The 20,597-nt window shown below is 42.9% G+C and overlaps 1 protein-coding gene across 1 annotated transcript in view; it reads right to left on the bottom strand.

Moving 5' to 3' along the window:
• Positions 1–20,597, bottom strand: part of ODF2L (outer dense fiber of sperm tails 2 like) — a 54,544-nt gene that overhangs the window by 26,048 nt on the left and 7,899 nt on the right. Inside the window, exons 2-7 of the mRNA XM_056844747.1 lie at positions 12,460–12,549; positions 10,106–10,253; positions 8,341–8,467; positions 5,320–5,451; positions 3,616–3,678; positions 1,135–1,206 (exon numbers count right to left, since the gene is read on the bottom strand). Of these exons, the coding sequence (XP_056700725.1) occupies positions 1,135–1,206; positions 3,616–3,678; positions 5,320–5,451; positions 8,341–8,467; positions 10,106–10,253; positions 12,460–12,549 (632 nt within the window). The remainder of the gene's footprint in view (positions 1–1,134; positions 1,207–3,615; positions 3,679–5,319; positions 5,452–8,340; positions 8,468–10,105; positions 10,254–12,459; positions 12,550–20,597) is intronic.

Raw genomic sequence — 20,597 nt, 5'->3', positions numbered from 1 at the left:
CCACCTTTTACCTGCCCCCCATCTTTGGCTACACGGATATTTATTTACTTAATTTATATCCTACCTTTCTCCACAATGGGGACCTAAAGCAGCTTACATCGTTCTCCTCACCTCCATTTTATCCTCACACCAAGCCTATGAGGTAGGTTAGGCTGAGTCTGTGCGACTGGCCCAAAGTCACCCAGTGAGCTTCCACAGCAGAGTGGCAATTTGAACATGGGTCTTCCAGATCCTAGTCTGAAACTGCAACCACTACACCACGGCTTTCATGGGTAAACAGCAGCAAGCAGATTGGGCTGGGTCAGCCATACAAGTCGGGTGGTAGCAAGTCACCTGGTGGTTGCCAGTGCACCTGACCCAGATGAATTCTTCCTTAAAAGCCAAAACACCCTTGAAAAGGCCCTGCCCCCTTTCTCTGCCTTTTATTGACAGAAACCAAGGCTTGAGGACAGGGCAATACTGTTATGGTTGCTTAGCAAATGCCACTGAGGGCATTGCTTAAAGCTACAGGCACACTTCCATTATTTTGGAGGAGTTTTACCCCTCAATTTTTAATTTTTTTTGTTTAAGATTTCACATTTTTCTGAAAACCTTGGGCTTTTGTTCAGGTTTGTAGAAAGATGTGCCTCGTGTGTTCATGGCTCCAATCTCTGGATTTAAGTATCTATGCTGAGAAGTAGAGAGATGAGAAAAAAAGTAGTCCTGTTTAGGATTGCTCACTTGTTTCCTTGTGGAAAATACTAATTAAGAGCCTCATTTACCTGAGAAAATTGTTTAAGGACCAATCAACAACTTTAACTAGCAGTCAAACCCTCCGTAAGTTAAACAAACTTCTCAAAGCAGTGAAACAAGCCAAACACAAAAAACATAACCTGAATTTTTGTTCTCAGTTGGTTATTCTCAGCCTCCTTTTTCTCTATCTGGCATTGCAAGTGATTTTGTACTACTTGTACCAATTCCACCTGGTGCGATATTTTTAGTACATCAGCCTAAAATATGAAGAAAAAAGAAAGCACAAATTGTAGAAGTCGACATGGATGGATCTAAAATGAGCTTATTTGATGTTATAAGGATGCAGCTGCTGGGATTCAAGTTATCCATTCAAAGATGACTATTTACTTACTATTTACTTACCTTCTCTTGCTGAAGTTGAGTAGAAAGCTCTACAATGAACCTCTCTTTTTGAAGAACTTCATTTTTAAGATCCTTCAAAGGAAAAAAACAACAAATATGGTTTTCCAAAGAAATATTAAACAGTGTACAGGAACAGAATAGGATTCTTTTTCTTTTACTGTATAGCTCAGATTTTCAGAAGCCCACAGCCAACATATATATAATAAAACAAAAAAAGGTAAAGTCCCCTGTGCAAGCACTGGGTCATTCCTGACCCATGGGGTGACATCACATCCCGCAGTTTACTAGGCAGACTGTGTTTACGGGGTGGCTTGCCAGTGCCTTCCCCAGTCATCTACACTTTACCCCTAGCAAGCTGGGTACTCATTTTACTGACCTTGGAAGGATGGAAGGCTGAGTCAACCTTGACTACCTAAAAACAACTTCCATCGGGATCGAACTCAGGTCGTGAGCAGAGCTTGGATTGCAGTACTGCAGCTTACCACTCTGCGCCACGGGGCTCTCTAAACAAAACATGCACATTTAAGAATGCAAGTCTTGAAGATTTTTAGACTCTCTCAAAAAGCAGTTGTAGATAAACTGAGGTGAAGTGAATTGTATGTGGGTTGAGTACCTCACTCAGGAGGAGGAAGGGGCTGAAACTACCCCCCCCCCACTTCTTCCATCAGCAGAGATGTGCTGAGGGACGAGCAAAGAGAGGGTGATTTCACTTCCTTCACGGGGCAGGGCTCCTCCCCTGGCTATTCGCCCATGCAGGTCCAGTGACCCTGGGGATCAACTTTCCTGAAGTTGGAAAGGAATGCGGAGGAGGGGGCAAGGGAAAAGTCCAAGATCCTTGCATCCACAGATGACTGGATCTAACCACTGAGCACAGAAACTCCTCATTATACCTCAAGTTCCTATTGTCTAAAACAGGGGTTGGCAAACTCTTTTGAGAGCCAAATTTCTTAAACTTAAACTATATAGGTAGGTACACTGTTTATTAACTTAATAAACTTTAATTAAAGTTTTAAGTCTTAATTAAACTATAGGTACACTGAATAAAACTTGATATCATACTTAATAGTGATCTTATTTATTGATAAAAATTAAATTATAAGTCCCTGCCATTTCCCCCTCCCTGTCTGGAGTCCTCGTCTGGAGGCCTGGTCTACCGCCATAAAAGCCTATTGGTAGGCCTGGTCTCCGGCTGAGTCCCATTGGGAGGCCAGGTCTACCCATTGGCTTTCTTGGCAGTAGACCTGGCCTCCAGAGGCCCATAGAAGCCAATAGGTAGACCTGGTCTCTGAAGGGGGACTTTTTCCCCTCCTTGGAGTCCAGGTCTACCGCCAAGAAAGCCAGTGGGTAGACATGGCCTCCCAATGGGACTCAGCCCGAGGCCAGGTCTACCAAAGGAAGCCCGCCCCGTGCAACAGCTGATAGGCGGGCAGGGGAGGAACCGCCGGGGGGAGGGGAGGCTTTAGCCTCCCAACCATTGAGGGCAAGGGACAGGGGGACCTGGCCATTCTCCACGGAGGGGGTGGGGAGAGACAGTGCGCCCGCTCGCCTGCTCTCTCACGCTCGCTGTCTCTCAGGCGCGCCGGCTCCGCAGCCCGGCTGCTGGTGCGAGCGGGCGCGAGAGCAAGGGCTCCGAACCAAGTTCGGAGAGCCGCACTCAACGGGCCAAAGAGCCGCATGCGGCTCGGGAGTCGCAGTTTGCAGAGCCCTGGTCTAAAACAAGAATGGATCTATTTGCTGAGCTTTGTAAATTTAAAGAACTCATCTTGATAATACTTTGACGTAGAGGTTGATGCATGTACCAGGTATCTCATGCTGTCACTGTTTGAGCTTAATTTTCTGTAATTAGCTGTAAATATTTGTATGTAACCGATAAACGATTAAATCTTCTCTTGAGATTCCTTGCACGGAATTTTCTTCCCTCTGTAGGTCTTTTTTATTTGCATTGCATTGCTTTAATTCACTGAATTTAGCTTACTATTTTTAAAATATATTTATTTATTTATTTAGAATAGGGGATACAGAAGGGAGGAAGGGATAAGGGATCCTTCTGCGGATAGAGTATATAAAAACAAGAAGTTACAACATAGTTACAGCATCTGATTTTCTAATTAATCAAGCAGACATTTTCTTTTTGACTTTTCTACTGACTTTAGTTTACTATTAAGGTAATATCTGGTGACCTGGTTCTGATATGTAGCTATACACTTGCTTTGCACTCAGCTGTGGCACAAAGTCTCTAGCAGGCAGGCATGGTGTTGTTGCCCCACCCTTCCCTCCTTTAGTAACAACTCTCACTTAGCACTTTGGCTGAGGCCCTTCTTTGAACGGCCAATATTAATCCAATATAACTGGAATCCCAAGGTCAAAGAATATGAATAGTCTCTGCTCAAAGACGACTGGGGGTGGGGGGAACAGCACCGCAGCTGCCCTATTCACACAGAGTTATAGCAAACAAAAGCCTTGACAGAAAACAGAACTTACTATAGCTTCACTCTCACTTTCAGTTAACTTCTTTGTCAAGTCTTCAACCTGTTTACTGGTTATCTACAAAATCAGAAATGTGACAAATGTTAACTGAATACCACTTAACATGGCCTTCCCATTTCACCCCGTTATCTGTGCAGGTGAAATCTGCTTATCCAGTGCCATGGTGGCTATTATTGTTTACTTGAACACCATCTTGTTTTTAGTGTTAGTATGACTGCTGTGTTTTAATTTTTATGTTTATGATTTTATGTGATTTTAAAGGCTGTTACCTGACCTGAGCCCAGTTTGACTGGGAATGAGGGCAGGCTATGAATTTTTAAATAAATACATAAACAATATCATAATTAAACATACTTTCTGTGACATCAACACTTCCCTGCTAGATGTCCTACATAAGCATACTATTGATTTACAGTTGTGGGCAAAGAGGGAAAAATTATCCCCGACAAATGCCAACTAAATATCAGAAAATGGAGTGATCATTACTATATATACCATCACAACAAGGGAAGACCAACCATGGTCATTCTCTTAATAGATGTATTTTTTACAAGGAAATTGCATCCCTATTTAATATTTTATCCACAGAATAGAAGGCTTTTCCATATGTTACTTTTGCTAAAAGGACAGCAGCAGATTAGATCCAGTACTCACTCAGAATATTCCTACTTCCTGCCTCTTGCTGCAGCCCACTGAGTTTCTTGAAATGTTGCTCCAGGGGAACATGTACTGGGGGAATATGTACTCTCAGGAACACTATGAGGGGTAAAGTGAGAGTCTGCACTGGGAGAAGAGGCCTTATACTGGTGGAATACGAGATTAAACCTGGGGCATTTAGGAGTTGGACAGTGAACATTACTCAGTGCAAGAATACAGAAGAGCCACAGCTTTTCTTCCCCTCTAAATTGAATATTCCCCATTGTTTATTAGACACAATCACAAGTACAAAAATTGAAGCCTATTGTGTAACGTGGTAGGCTGGAGTTCCTTTTGATGCTCCAGCCCACTACTAGATACAATATCTGCAAGGATTTTGCCTGTGGATCTGCCATGAAAGGAGAACAAACTCTCTAGACATTCCTCCCCAGGGATTCTGATGGTGCAGGTGGAAGGGTTCCAACTTACTGCAGGTTGGAGCCTTTCTTGGCAAATAAATTCACTCCAGAAAAAAAGCTTTTGCCTGCTCGGCTCAATTATTTGCCATGCATATTTGAGGAAAGCCTGCAGCCTGCCACAAAGAGCAGGAAGCTAGAGTTCTCACATGCAAGCTGATCTATTTATGAGCAATTCCTGTGCTACTCTTTGTGCTCTTACAGCACAGTACATGACTGTGGGGAAGGGGGAAAGACACAACGGAACTAACTTCGAGAACTTGCTTTTCCTTGATCCAGAAAGAAGCAAGCTAGTACACACACATCCCTGTTAACACTATTCTGTGGGCGATTACTTCTGACTGGAAGTAGGATTTTCAAAGAATCAAAGATAGTGTTGCTCACTGCTATTCTTGGTCCTGGTTTCTTTTAATAATTTTTATTCTGCCCTTTCTCTAAGGAGCTCAGAGCACTGTACAAAGGCTCCCTCTCCTCCATTTTATCTTCACCAGCATCCTGCAAGGTAGGTTAAGCTGAGAGATAAAGAAAGGCTCGAGCTCAACCAAAGTTCCATGGTGAAAAGAGATTTTTTTGTGCGTCCTCTTACTTCTTTTTTCTTGCTTGTTCTAAGTAGCTGCCGTAACCATCCCTTCATATTTTTGAGAGCTTCTAGCTCCATTACCAGTAAATCCGCTTGCACAGAAATCTTGATCATATCAGATGCAGAAATGTAACAAGCCTGACAAAATATTAAGTCACAGTTAAATCATTTTGCAGACACCATTTTTCACTAAGCCAGTATCACTTTTAAAGCTAAAATCTTTTGAAAGCGAACTATAACAGTCACTTAAATATGCAGATATGCAAAAAATCATACAAAACATTTTACTACCATGAAGCACAAAGTCTGGGCACAGTCACAAAAAGGACGCCCAACTAGTTTTTCTCCATGGTTGTTTCCACCTGGGGATTCCTCCTACCCCCCAGGTAGAACACAGAATGCCCCTGCCTTTATTTGAGGAGCTTATTAGAATCATATCCTGTCCTTTCCAGGCCCAAGCCAGGCTCTGGGCAGCTTGACATGCTCTTTCTGGGCCTGTCTCTTTTCAGCCAGAGCCTAGGAAAACCTCTTTTGCTCTATCTTACAAGGAGAAATAGTACTATCACTGCAGGCAGAAAGCGCTGGCCACAGCTAATTGTTTTTTTTTTTAACATGGCTTTTGATCTATAACAGCTGAGGAGTGGCTCACCTGTGAGCTGCATCTCAGCTGTTGGTGGAGAAGGGAGATTGCTGGGCTGCAGAAGGGCCTGACAAGATCCTTTTGTGCTGATGCAATGAGTGGGAAGGGGGTGGGGAGGGATGGAGCAAGAAAGGAGCCCTGCAGGGGACAGAAATGTGTGAATGCTCTTTCTGCCCGCCTCTAATCCACTTTCCGCTGTTTCCACTGTAGGACACTGCTGGTACTCTGCATTGCCCATATCATTTCATTAGTGTATACCAATGTAGTTACCATTACCATGACAGAGAAGGTACAGATTGTACATTTTCATTTAAAGATCTGTCAGATTGTATGTTTTCATACAAGGGTCTGTCTCATAGCCTATCACCCTTTCCTGGAAATTATCTGAGAACTGTTAATCAGGATTGACTTACACGTATACTGAAGGCAGCATACAGCACTTGGGTCCCTCCCTATGTGGTGGTGGAAAGTGCCATCAAGTCACAGTTTAAACTCCATAGGGGTTTCAAGGCAAGCAACATTCAGAAGTGGTTTGCCATTGCCTGCCTCCGTGTGGGCTGAGAGAGTTCTGAGAGAACTGTGACTGGCCCAAGGTCACCCAGCAGGCTTCATGTGGAGGAGTGGGGAATCAAACCCAGTTCTCCAGATCAGAGTCCACAGCTCTTAAGCCCATGCTGGCTCTCTGGGTCCTTATGCCCTCCCACAAATATAAGTGCACAACCAGAAAAATAACCTTTTTATATTCAGAGAAACACTAAGAAAAAAGGGCTACAGCAATGGACGTGGGATAGTTATTACACCCACACTGCAACACACAGTGCACAAGACACAAAACACAACAGCCCAGTTCAGGCATCATAACACAAAGTCAACGTTTAATTAAATGATTAACTGATTCAGTCCTTCACAATAATAGTTTACTTACCTGAAAGTATGACCTGCAAGTTGTTTGTCACAGTTACGCATAACTATGGTTTTGCATGACATATAAATGAGGAACCCTGGCTTGCCGTTTTTCATATTTTGTGTGCTCCATAAATGCCGGCCAATGTTGGCTCAAAGTCAAAACTTCCCTGCTTTTTCTGCCTGCCTCTAGCAGTCCCCTTCTTTCATCTCTGCCCTCTTTTAAAAGTGCAGGAATGCTGCCATTCTCCATCTTTACATGCAGCAAACAAATGAAATTTCACTGGATTCAGTGCTACGGACAAGTAGAAGGTATGAAACAGAGGCATGCATCTCCTCTCCCATCAGCCATATTGCTGGGAGGATCTGGAAAGTGAATAACTTCTCATGATATCCAAACATATATAATACGATTTTCTGTAATGGCCCGAGGGGGAGGGGAAAGAGAAGTATTTGCCCCCTTTTTAGAGCTTCACGCGCACACACTGTTTTCTGAACCTGCAACAGCCCTGAGGAGGAGGCAGGAGCCTCTCCTCCCCCACGCCACAGTCCCAAGCCAGATTGCATCCCTGAATACTTTTAAAATGCCATTCCCCACAGCTGCTGTGTGGCTGCAGGGAAAATGAGTTGGGTCTGGACCCAACTATTTAGAAATTATATTATGTAGTTTGGCCCATCGCCTCACCTCTGGCAGAGTAAAAGGTAAACTCCAGCTGCAGAACATGAAGTAAGATTGCCAGCTGTGGAATGAATCTTGTGAGGAGTGGGTCTGATGAACACCTTTCAGTATGTATATAGCTGTGTTCTTACAATCTGGACTGAGGAACAGTTAATCTGAAAAGCTAGGAGACTGAGGTCATGAACCAGTGGTTGCTTTCTGTGTTAAGAGGATTCATCCTCTGCTATGCTAATGATGAATGACATTTATACAGCAAAGCTTTGCCCTTCTGCTGATTCTGCAATGCCTGCTGGGATAACAGCCAGGTGTTTGCATGGAAGGTGCAGAAAAGGACAATAGTGAGACAGCCAAGCAAACCAGGATTGAATGTTTGTGAACTCAATCCTGGTTTCACAGGTTAATCACAGTTAAAAATGTGACATGGCTTTGGGTTATATCTGAACTGATCCATTATTAAATAAACTGTTTCTAGAAATTGTATTAGCTGCTTGCAAAGTTGCAGCAGAGGCAAGATATCATAAGTATGTTTAGTAAGGAGAAATGTACCATTTTAAAGATTTAAAACTGAGAATACGGTATGCTTATTTGTATTCTTACCCATACTTAAGGCACATTAATTTGGTATACACAGCGGAAAGCTAAATCGCGGCTAATGTCTAAAATATCATACAGAGAAATATTAAGCATACTGTTTCAAATCTGGTACACTACAATAGACAAGCATATCTGCATTTAAAACAGCTACTGATATTGGCTATGTTGCACGTACTTATTAAAAATATTCATGTTACATAATTCAACTTACTTTTGTAATACTATCAAGAGCTTCCTTAAATGACGGCACAAACATTTCAGCTGAACCAATCGCAAACTCTGCTTCTTGGAGCTTTTTCCGAAAAGTGACACTTTCAATAATAGCCCCACCTTGCAACCTATTGATAAAAACAATACTTGCAAGGTTCCGGAATGGTATAATGGCACTTTACTTTAAACTACAGGATATAAATATATGAAGCTGCCTCTGAATAATTACACCTTTTCACTCAGTATGGCCTACTCTAACTGGAAGCAGCTTCCCCAGCATCTTCTGTCTGCTAATAAGCAACTGAAGATGCTGGGGTGTGAAAATGGGATCTTATGCATGCAAAGTATGCATTCTGCCACCACACTATGGTTCAGAGCATTCTGCCTGAATAAATTCCAAGAATTTAGACCACTCTGTCACATATTAGACAGGTTTGACACACAAAATTCTTGTGAAATCATTAAATAGGAAGAAGAAGCACATGTAGTGCTCACGAAACGTTTTAGAATGCAGGGTTAAGCCAGCATGCATGGAAGTTAGAGTGTCAGACTAGGATGATGGAGGCCCAGGCTCAAAATCCTACTTTGCCACAAAGCTCAATGAGTGACCTGGGGTTAATAATTCCCTCTCAGTCTAACCTACCCCACAATGTTGTTGTGCAGATAAAACAGTAAATGATGCACGCTGCTCCCTCAATGAAGGGCAAATAAAAATGAACTAAATAAACAACTGTAGAGGTAGTGGCCAGTTAGGGCTTTCCAAAGTGGGTGCAATTATTACACACGACAGTCTAAATGTAGGTTTCATTATAAACTGAACTACATGTTCTGAAAATGTACATTGTGTGGAACAGCCCTTATGGACTAGAGGCACATTTTAGAAGCAACAGAAAGAAAACTATTTATTCTACAGCATTATAAACAAACTCTTTTCAATTCTTCCAATGTAATTAAACAAATACTGTTCTTTGTATAGGGCTATTCTTCTAACACTCAGGAGCTTGACCGCACAGACAATGCAAATAAAAGGTATTCATCATCTTACAAATTAAGTTAACAAATAAGGGCTATTTTTAACTCTCTTAAACTACGTTTTCACCTTCTACTCAATGAGTGCTGAAGAGAAAAAGGTTATCATTTTCACTAAGGTAACCAAGAGCCTTCTTAACTGGCCTGTTCAGTATGTGACAGCAGAAGCGAAGTCTATGCATTCTGGCTTCCAGCCTCTGTGAAACATGAACTGCATGCAGGATAGAGCATCTGACACGCTGCCAAAAAACTTTAAGCTTTTGAAATGATATAAAAAAAGGAAGATCCTATGCATAATGGTGGTCCTACACAGCACAATGGCCATGTCTTGAATAGCTGACACATACATGATTTTAAGTGCTTCTAAGAAAGCAAAGTATGCTGTTTTCATCTAACATATGACAGTGGCATTAGATCCATAGTTGTACTAGTCAATCTTTTCCACTAATATTTGAGACAGGTCTAAGCAAGATTTGAGATTCGTTATAGATCTCTAAATGTTACGTATAAACGTCTAGTCTCTAAATGTTACATATAAATGTGTCTCGTGTTTTCACAAAAAATTAAGAACAGTTTAGAAATTAAACTCATCTTTTAAAATAGCTCCAGAGATTTGGGATAAGAGGGCACTATATTATGCACGGATATGGATATTAGCAAAACATAAATCATTCTAAAGCAAAATGCCCAACATATTAATGTTCATTCTACCTCTACCAACCAAACTTCATACATACCATTTTGTTTCACTTTCATTCATGCGTTCTTCCATAATGTAATCCTGGGATTTCACTTTAAGGCATGGCAACAGCACTTTCGTCCTGGCCCCGTGTTGATTCACAAGTGTATTATATGAACTCCAGTTTTCCTTCAAAGGTTCTTTCTCTATGCATTCTGGAAGCTTATAAAATATAGATTTTGTTTCACTTCATATTTTCACCCAGAATCTTTACAAGCAAACTCTGCATCAGAATTATGCAATTCAAAATAGCAAACCTACACTTCACAGGTTCTCACACTTCCATCCCTCCCTATGGATGCGGGCTTTAAGGGTTTTCAGCCATTATGGACTCTAATCTGCTAGTTGTCTAATGACTTAACTACTTGTATCTATCATATTTTTTTCAAATATCATACAATTAAATGTGCCGGGGATCAAGAAGAGAATGTGAACACTGTCACTGAATCTATTAAAAATGTCAAGCGGCATTTTTAGTCACTTCATTTGAATTGCTTACATCACTGGCTTGTAAATAATGTATAGACTTCCTTAACAACTTTCATTGCAATCTTATTTTCATGGTGTTGTATCAGAACAGCGGCCTCCATGCTGTAATAATTGAGTGCCACTTGTCTGTTTTTATCTTATCTTGATGTTTTAGAAGTCAGTTAAATTGCCTTTTATTTCCATGCTATGATTTTATTGTGGTTTTGGTATTTTATTGTATCTAATGCTGTGTTGTTAACCACCTTGTGCCTAGCTTCGGTCAGGGATTGAGGACGGGATAAAAGTCAAAACAAATAAAATAATAATGTATCTTACATGGTTATCTGGGGTGCCCATATCTTCATGGGGACAACTCCAATATTTTCTATTTTGTTTCGCTATTTCTGTCCCAGAATGATCTTTCTTAAAACTTGAATCACAAGATTTAATAACTGAGTAAAGTTTTTCTGCTTCCCCTGGAGTAAGAAATTGCATGACTCTTGATTCCTAAAATTATCAATATAACATCAGCTAATGAACACTGCTGGACATAAGTACACTTACTATTCAGTTTCAGAACAGTACATAGTATCAACATTATCAAAGCAGGCTTTCAAATTACATTATTTATAAGGTTTCTGCAAGACTCTAACACCATGGACAGCATATATCAAAGACAGAATAAATTCCATGGTAGCACTTTTTAAGAAACACTGAACAGGATCCAAACAAACTATACCAGTAGTTTGTGAACCAAAGGGGACTTGAGGCATGGTTTTCTAACAGTAGCTGCCCACCGTAACTGTGGCCAATATTTCATGACAACCTGCTTCTGATACAGAGGGGAGTTTCAAAAGTAGTTTATGTCATGACATGGGGTGGGATAGAGATGTAAAATTTACAGAAACCTGGAAGCCATGGAAAACACCTGGTTTTCTGTGGGGGCAACTATTTTTTTTGGGGGTGTGTGAAATATATACAATACTTAACCTTCATATCAAACCTAAACATATTAAGGCTTCAACAATATAAAATGCGTCACTTAATGCCTAGCTAGCAGACAGACAGCATGCTGAGTGGTCAGAGTGTTGGATTAAGATATGGGAGAGCCAAGTTCAAACCCTCACTCTGTCATGGAAGGTTCCTCACAAGAAGTCATGATAATAGGGCAGATTGTTATTTCCATATAAAATTAGGCTTTGACTTTACTCTTTTGACTGACAAACATGCACACATGTAGAGGCTCAGTAGTTTAAATTTTGTCATAAAAACATTATATGCTAAAAAACTGCATTAGAATTGCAATAAACAGTACATTTTAATCCAATGATTCAGAAAGACATTGTTCAAAAACACAAATCCCACTACTTAATGTATGGTTCTGAATTAATATATTACTTCTCTAGCAAAACTGTGTCCTCTGTTTTACAAATATTTACAAATATTGTATAATACAGACAGCATACCTGTAACTTGCTGGAAATAAATGAAAACTCAATGTATTTGTTTACTGTATATAATTTGTAACTCAATTGTTAGTCACAGATGGGTAACCTGCCAATCTGTAGCAGCAGATAAAACAGGAATCCAGGGGCACCTTAGAGACCAAATAATTTAAGCATAAGCTTTCACAAGTCAGAGCTCACAATCATCTGATTGGCCTGGTGGATTTATATTCCAATGCACCTAATGAATGGAGCTCTGACTCACAAACACTTATGCTGGAATAAGCTTGCTTAGTCCTTAAGGTGGCACTGACTGGACTCTTGATTTATTCAACTGAATTGTTAAAGTTGTAGATCATGGATCAATGATGCCAAAATTAGATCACACATTACAAACTTCATAAGGCACAATTATCCCATGCCAAATTTGCAGAACTACCAGTTTCTTGTACACACTCATGGCGCAATCCTGAAGGGTGGTAGTTCCGCAGCAGCTGGGAGTTGCACCGCCTCCCCAGAGGCTTCCCAGCTGCCACAGAGACAAAAAAAGCAATTTCAAAAAATACTGGAAAAAGGGGGAAATGCTTCATAGCACAAAGAAGGGCTGTGCCACCAAAAGAGGTGGTGCTGCCCCACTGCCACTTAAAGGGGCATTCCTGATGCAAAAGGGCTGTGGAAGCTGCCTCAAGGCAGCTCCACCCCTGGGAATGCCCCCCACTACGGCACAGGCTTTCCCTTCTGGGAAAGTCCTGCCAGTGTGGCTGTGCTGGCGGTGGGGGCTGGCAGTGCTTGGTCACCAACGTGCTTGCCCATGCACTGGCATATATGCCACCTTATTTTGTGATAAGGTGGCACCTCCTGGTGCGGGGTCACACTGGCTCCTAAGGAGCTTCCCTACCCCCGAATGGCCTGCCTATCACTAGCAATGGTACATCAGCTGTCGCCACAGGCTATATTTGAAGCTGAACTCCAATAAAGGTTTCACTTCTAACATGGCTGCACAGTCCAATGAGACACAATAATTATAAGTAATCTGAAAATCAGGAAGATGGAAGGGGACAGGTCTGCCATCTGTCACCAGTGTGTAAGCTTCCCCTTGTTTCTTAACATATATTTTATTTTGAGGCATCACACAGTAAACAAATTTGAAGACTATTACCTCATTGCCTCCCATTTTAGAAAGTCCTAGTATAAAGAATAATTGCCTCAAGTCTACTGATATACATCTCACAACCTTCTTTAATAATACACCTTTACTTATATATTGCATTTCCAGCTCATTTTTTCACCCCAAAACTGGCTTTAAGATGAAATAGACGGTGCAGTACTGAGGAAACGACACAGTTGAGAATCACCTATTAATTGTGCGTGTAAAGTGCCTTCAAGTCGCAGCCAACTTATGGTGACCCCTTTTGGGGTTTTCATGGCAAGAGACTAACAGAGGTGGTTTGCCAGTGCCTTCCTCTGCACAGCAACCCTGGACTTCCTTGGTGGTCTCCCGTCCAAATACTAACCAGGGCCGACCCTGCTTAGCTTCTGAGATCTGAGGAGATCAGGCTAGCCTGGGCCATCCAGGTCAGGGCCACCTATTAATTACTAACCACAAATTAGGAAGGCTGAAACTTCTGAAGCCTCTAACCAGGGGCCTATACCTTCAAGATTCAGGTGGAGGCTGCCATTTGCTTGTTAGCAAGGGGGAAAACACTTTGCACAAGATCACAGCGCTTTTACCTCTGAAATGGCCGAGGGGACCTTTGCACTGAAAATAAGGTTGACAAGTGAACCCTGATTCAGATTAAACCCTGAAGGAAGTTAACACACAAGGGCACAAAAGTAACTGTTTTCCATGTAGCATACATATCCCAACTGGCTCCGGTGAACATCTGAAGAGACAGGGCCAAGCACTATAACAGGGGGATTGCTGCAGAGCAGCCGTTACCTCTCTGTATTCACTCCAGTGGCATACTGTCTGAATTCTCTGGTACTCCCTCAGGACCCAGGACAGTACATTCCTGTCTTTTCCATAGGATTTAATTGGAGCCAATAGGCTTAGCCCCATCTGCAGCGCCAAGCATAGAGCTAAGGTTTAAAAGTACTAAAGTGAATACCTCACATCTATCTCATTATTATCCTGCCCTCCCCCCAAAAAAGCTTAGAGCGAGGAAAGGTGGGATGATTCTCCCCTCATCGTTTACCTTCTGGTCCAATCAGTAGAAAAGGGCAAGAGTCCAGTATCACCTTAAAGACTAACAAAAATATTTCCTGGTAGGGTATGAGCTTTCGTGAAACACAGCTCACTAACACGGCTACCCACTGTGAATTATCTTCTGGTCCAAGCTTACCAGCGAGCATCATAAAAGAGTGGGAACCAGGTCTCCCCAACCTCACTCAGCCGCTCTAATTTTACACGACCGTAGCCACATAAAGTGAGCTTAGTTTGTAAAATCAAGAGTTGCTAGGGCTCACATGTCCCTGGAGCCCCTTTAATACCAAATCCTGGAAAGAGAGAAGAAAGCTCTTTGCGGGCGCTTACTGAAGTGCCCTGGTTGTCTTATAGAGTCCAATGAAGACAACTAGGAGGTTAAAAAGAGCAACAGTTCTTTGGTTCTTGTAGGTTATCCGGGTTGTGTAACCGTGGTCTTGGTATTTTCTTTCCTGACGTTTCGCCAGCAGCTGTGGCAGGCATCTTCAGAGGAGTAACACTGAAGGACAGTGTCTGAAGGACATCCTCTGAAGATGCCTGCCACAGCTGCTGGCGAAACGTCAGGAAAGAAAATACCAAGACCACGGTTACACAACCCGGATAACCTACAAGAACCAATGAACTCTGACCGTGAAAGCCTTCGACAATATTTTCAACAGTTCTTTATTTAGCTAAACACAGACCTGGGGGTGAAATAACCCACAAATAAGATGCAGAGTTACTCACCCAAGAAACAAAGGAAAGTCAGTATCGTTTATGCATTCACATGGGACAGGCCCATGGCTGCTGCCAAGCAGATTGATACACAAAAGCACCAATAACATTAAGCGTCTGCTTCACTCTAATTAGCATAACCTATAGATATTGCCCGAAGCCGTCTCTAAGCAAGTTTTAGGTCTTGTGATCTTGGAAGTAGAAAACACATTCCTAAGGATGAAGGTAATTCAGAGCTCTCTACTGGTGAGAGGCCGTACCAGGCACACAGAGCATGATTTGTTGGTTCATGGCTCCCGGATGCCAACTTCCCCAAAGCTTCCACGTGTGTGCATATGAGTACATAGCATTTTATACCAACCCTTATATCTGGGCATTACACTACTAGAAAGCAACGCCCCACATGCTCGAAGCCACCCCGTTTGTGACTCTTCTTCTTCAGACTCCCAACACGGTAGCAAGATATTGACAACAGAATCGGCGGCTTAGCCCCTACGCGCGCTTGCAGGGAGTATTGCGCACCCACGAATAGTTCTGGGGCTTCGGGGGCCTGTTTTTCAGACCAAAAGAGTAAGAAATAAACACCAGTCTGCAGGCGAGTCTGAACAACCGCAACTCTGGCTCCAGAAATCAAGCACCACCACACCCTCCAACCCACCCCTCACGTGGGTCTCATGCCACCAGTTCCTCTTCCCTTAGAATACCACTTCCCGTCATGCTTCCCAAAGAGACACCCGGCAACGTTACCCCGCTTTCCTCCATTTCCGCCCTTCCGCCGCGATAACGGGCGGGAAGATGCCTTTGCGACCCCGGAAGCAACGTCGGCAAACTCCCCGAGCCCTCGGTTTCCTTTCAAGGGCCGGTCTCGCTTCACCCTGGAGCATGCGCAGTAGTACCGAATGAAGCCCTCCCTCGCCCTTACTTTCCGTTCATGTACAATAATTGTAACTCCATTAGGCTCGTTGAGCAATGGTCCTAAGGACTAAGCTTGACGGCTCACTCAAACATTAGAGAAAGCGAGAACGTATAGGGGAAAAAAACAATGACGGGGAAAGGGGAATCGGCAAATTCGGGCGGAACGAGGAGCGCGCATGCTCAGAAGCTCCACGTGTAGCCGCTGCCCCTATTCGTGTTCTCACTTTCCGGCAAGCCGCGCCCTTCTCCCCCCCCCACCGGAAGTGTGCAGCAGCTCCTTTCCCCGGCATCCGCAGCCTCCACTGGCTACCACCCGGGGAGAAGGAGAGCAGATCCGCTGCAGCCTTCACTCGCTTTCCCCCCCCCCCCCATGCGTGTAGTTTTTTGGGGGAAATGTGCGATAGTAGGTAGAGGGAGGGGGAAATCCGCAAACGCCGATGCGTTAATGGCCTTTAGCTCAAAAGAGCAACTGACCACGCCGCTCAGGTTGACTGGATACATGCTTGTATTTGTGCCTTTTCTTCTGAGCATTCTCGAATGATAAGCAAATAATAAGAGTGCACAATTTAATTTGATGCCGTGTATGTTAAGTGCCCTTTAAGACACTTCCCGATTTATGGTGACCCTATGAATTAATGGCCCTGACCTGGATGGCCCAGGCTAGCCTGATCTCGTCAGATCTCAAGCTAAGCAGGGTCAGCCCTGGTTAGTATTTGGATGGGAGACCACCAAGGAAGTCCAGGGTTGCTGTGCAGAGGAAGGCACTGGCAAACCACCTCTGTTAGTCTCTTGCCATGAAAACCCCCAAAAGGGGTCGCCATAAGTTGGCTGCGACTTGACGGCACTCCTCGCATACACAGTATGAGAAATAATCATAGCCCTATGCAGACATCTGCAAACCAGAGATTTCTCTACTAGAAAGAGGGATCAAAGTCACACAGCTTGCCCTTTGCTCATCGGCAAGGCAGAGATTAAACACAGAGGTTAAAAAGAGTGCAGACTGGCTGGTCCTGCCTCTAATACACCAGGGCTGCTGTGCAGAGGAAGGCACTGGCAAACCACCTCTGTTAGTCTCTTGCCATGAAAGCCCCCCAAAAGGGGTCACCATAAGTCGGCTGCAACTTGAAGGCACTTCACACACACACATGAATTAATGACGTCCCAAAACATCCTATCATTAACAGCCTTGCTCAGGAATTGCAAATTGAGGGCTGTGGCTTCCTTTATTGAGTCAATCCATCTCTTGGGTCTTTCTCTTTTCCTGCTGACTTCAACTTTTTCTAGTGTAACCCAGCACAATCCTAGTTACACAAATCCCTATTGGAGGAGAAGTTTTTTTTAAAAAAAAATCAATAAAATGACAGCGTCCCTTGTGAATCATTGAACAAATGTGAAATTGCTTCAAAAATCTAAGGTATCAAACATTTAATATAAACAAATCAACTTATGTAACTTGAAGTTACTAAATCATGATGACTATAAACATAGCCACACTAAAGTATACAAAATCTTCAGTGCCCTTCAGGAAGGGCACTTAGAACATTGGTGACCAACACACAATTCCCAATAATACAAAGGGGAAAGAAAGAAAAGCCCACAACTTTAATTCAGAATGCAGGACTGTTTCTTCCCTTTATGCTCTTGGTGAATCCTGCTGCTGAGGCTTCTGCAGACACTCTCTCTCCAGTCTGACCTGCAAAGGAAAATTATTAATCTTCTCAGTCGAACTCTGGGCTTCCCTCCTCATTGCAGGCCCAGCTGACTGAGGGGTGGGGCCCTTGCAGTTAGTAACACACCTAACTGCCCATGCTCAGTGGGCATGCCCATGCTCACAATATTGGCATGGGTTGTGTGTGTGTGTAAAGTGCCTTCAAGTCGCAGCCGACTTATGGCGACCCCTTATGGGGTTTTCATGGCAAGAGAGTAACAGAGGTGGTTTGCCAGTGCCTTCCTCTGCACAGCAACCCTGGTATTCCTTGGCGGTCTCCCATCCAAATGCTAACCAGGGCTGACCCTGCTTAGCTTCTGAGATCTGACAAGATCAGGCTAGCCTTGGCCATCCAGGTTAGGGCATTGGCATGGGTTACAGTAGTGATATTGTTTTTTCAGTTACTCTTGTCTTCTCGTTATGTGACCAAAGTACAATACCCTCAGTTTAGTCATTTTTGCTTCTAGGGAATGTTCAGGCTTGATTTGATCTAGAACCCAATTCTTTGTGGTTTTGACAGTCCATGGTATCTGTAAAACTCCTCCAAAACCACATTTCAATGGATTTAATCAAAATCAACTAAGCAGTGCCATAGCAAATCTAATCCCAAACACAGTTATTGCTCCACCCTGCCCTCCCATCAACTAGGGTTGCCAGCTCTGGGGTTGGAGCCTAGTGAGGGCAGGGTTTGGGGAAGGGGAGGGGCCTCAGCTGGGTATAATACCATAAAGTTCACCTTCCAAAGAAACTGTTTTCTCCAGGGGAACTGATCTCTGTAATCTGGAGATCAGTTGTAATTCCAGATGTCCAGGCCTGACCTGGAGTTTGACAACCCCAAGGATGCATACAAACATACTTTATTTTCATCCCACAGACAAAGGAGGGTTTTTGTCAGAATAGGCTGCCTATCTCGATTTAAATTCAGAGAACTTTCATCTTGGACAACATTGTGCTTATGAATTCTTAACCTCCCATTCTTTATAAGTGCAGAGATGGGCAACTGAAATAATCAGAGAGGGGTTAGTTGTTTGATTACACCTTCTTCCCTGGGGTTGGGGAGGCAACTGTGAGGAGGCCCTGGTAGAGATCTGTAATATCATGAATGATGTAGCACAAAGGTGTCGAACTCATTTGTTACGAGGGACGGATATGGCATAAATGTCACTAGGTAGGGCTGGGCCATGTGTACCAAATAAATAAATAAATACCTTCAAATGTAATGCCAGGTACCGGAGAGACAAACTTCATAGAAGACACAGGCAAAGTCAATTAATTATATTATTTTTGCTAGTGTTTTAATCATATTTGCATTTTAAGTAAAAAAAAAATCATTAATTGGCTTTGCCTGTGTCTTCTATGAAGTTTGTATCTCTGATCCATGGCATTACATTTGATCTGGACTTGGGGGGTGGCTGCCTTGGCTTGCGATCCCGCAGTAGGCTCGCCATCCCAGATCTAGAGTGATGGCTGCCTGGGAACAGAATTTCCCCAGGGAACAGAATTTGTGCTCTGGGACTGGAATGACATGTCACAGAGTGGAATAACAGCCCCTGGGTGTAGCAGAAGCATTCTGGGACTGTCATTCCAGTCCCAGAACACTTCTGCTACTCCTAGGGGCTGTCATTCCACTTGGGGCCTATCATTACATTCCCAAACACTGCTGCTATTTCAGGGGCTATTCCACTCTGTGACCTGTTATTCCAGTCCAGAACACTTCTGCTATTCCCAGGGGATGTCATTCCTCTCTGCGACCTGTCCTTACTGTCCCAGAGCATAGATTCTGTGGCTAGAGATCGTAATTCCACTCTGGGGGCTGTCATTCCAGTCACAGTCTTTCTGGGCCCAGAGATTTTAATGGAAAATCAATTCTGCATTTTCTTTGCACCTTTTTTGTGCTGTAATGTATTTCAATGGAATCCATGCAAGTCAATTGGCATTCGTGACCCCCATTATCTCCAATGGGCCTGCAAGCTTCTCCCATTGTTTCCAATGGGCAAGCCTGTCATTCCTTTTAGTACATCCCTTTTTTGTTTTAGGAATTGTGTGGAGAATTAACATTTGGGAAGTTCTTCCTGCCTTTAGAGCAGCAGTGCAAGATTGCTGAGGCTTGAGGGTAGGAGATCAGCGTCTTGTTCACTTAGTCCTGACCCTCAGCAGCTCCAGCTGCGGAGGTTTTACACTTGGTGAGAAGGAACATAGAAGAAGGGGACATGGATTGTTCCCTCTGAAGTCTAAGTGGCTGGCCTGTGAAGAAGAAAAAAAGGAAATAATGTTTTCAAAAATAAGTTTTAAAAATGATGTTGTTTTATTATCACTGATCGTTTTATTGTTATAAAGATCCTTAACAAATATATCTATCATGTTTTTATCTCATAATTCCTTGAAAGAGCTCAGAATGTTGTATATGGTTCTTCATTCTCCTTTTTATCCTGTCAACAACCCTTTGAAGTAGTTAAAGTTGAGAGAAAGAGAGAAACTGGCCCAAGGTCACTCAGGGAGGATTTCTAAACAGGTCTACTCAGAAGTAATTTCCATTTTACTCAATGATGCTTAATCCCAGGAAAGCGCTTCTAGTATTGCACTGATAGTGAGCTTCATGGCGAGTGAGAATTTGAACTCAGGTCTCCCAAATCCTAGTCTAACACTCTAACCACTATGTCACACTGTCTTGCTAATGATGTGCACATTTGAGAGCTGTTGTTCATGCTAACTTTGTAATATGTCTACCCCTTGCACAACTATATTGCATTCAGCCTCTCAGGCTACAGTAGACATCCTAAACATATATTGAAATCAGTGGGATTAGAATGGTATAACTCTGTTTTGTTTTGTACTGCACTGCAAGATTCCCTACACCATCTAACTTTCACAGATTTTTTGCAAACTATTAATTTAATTTACTTCATTTATACCCAGCCTTTCTTTCCAACCAGGAGACAAAGCACCTTATATTGTTCTCTTCCATTTTATCTCATAAGAATCCTGTGAAATAGTTTAGGCTGAGAGTCTGACTGGCCCAAAGTCACACAGCAGACTT

Source organism: Euleptes europaea, chromosome 2, assembly GCF_029931775.1.
Source record: "Euleptes europaea isolate rEulEur1 chromosome 2, rEulEur1.hap1, whole genome shotgun sequence".
NCBI lineage: Eukaryota > Metazoa > Chordata > Lepidosauria > Squamata > Sphaerodactylidae > Euleptes > Euleptes europaea.
Note: the sequence above shows the minus strand (reverse complement) of the source record. Positions and strands in the feature narration are given on the sequence as shown.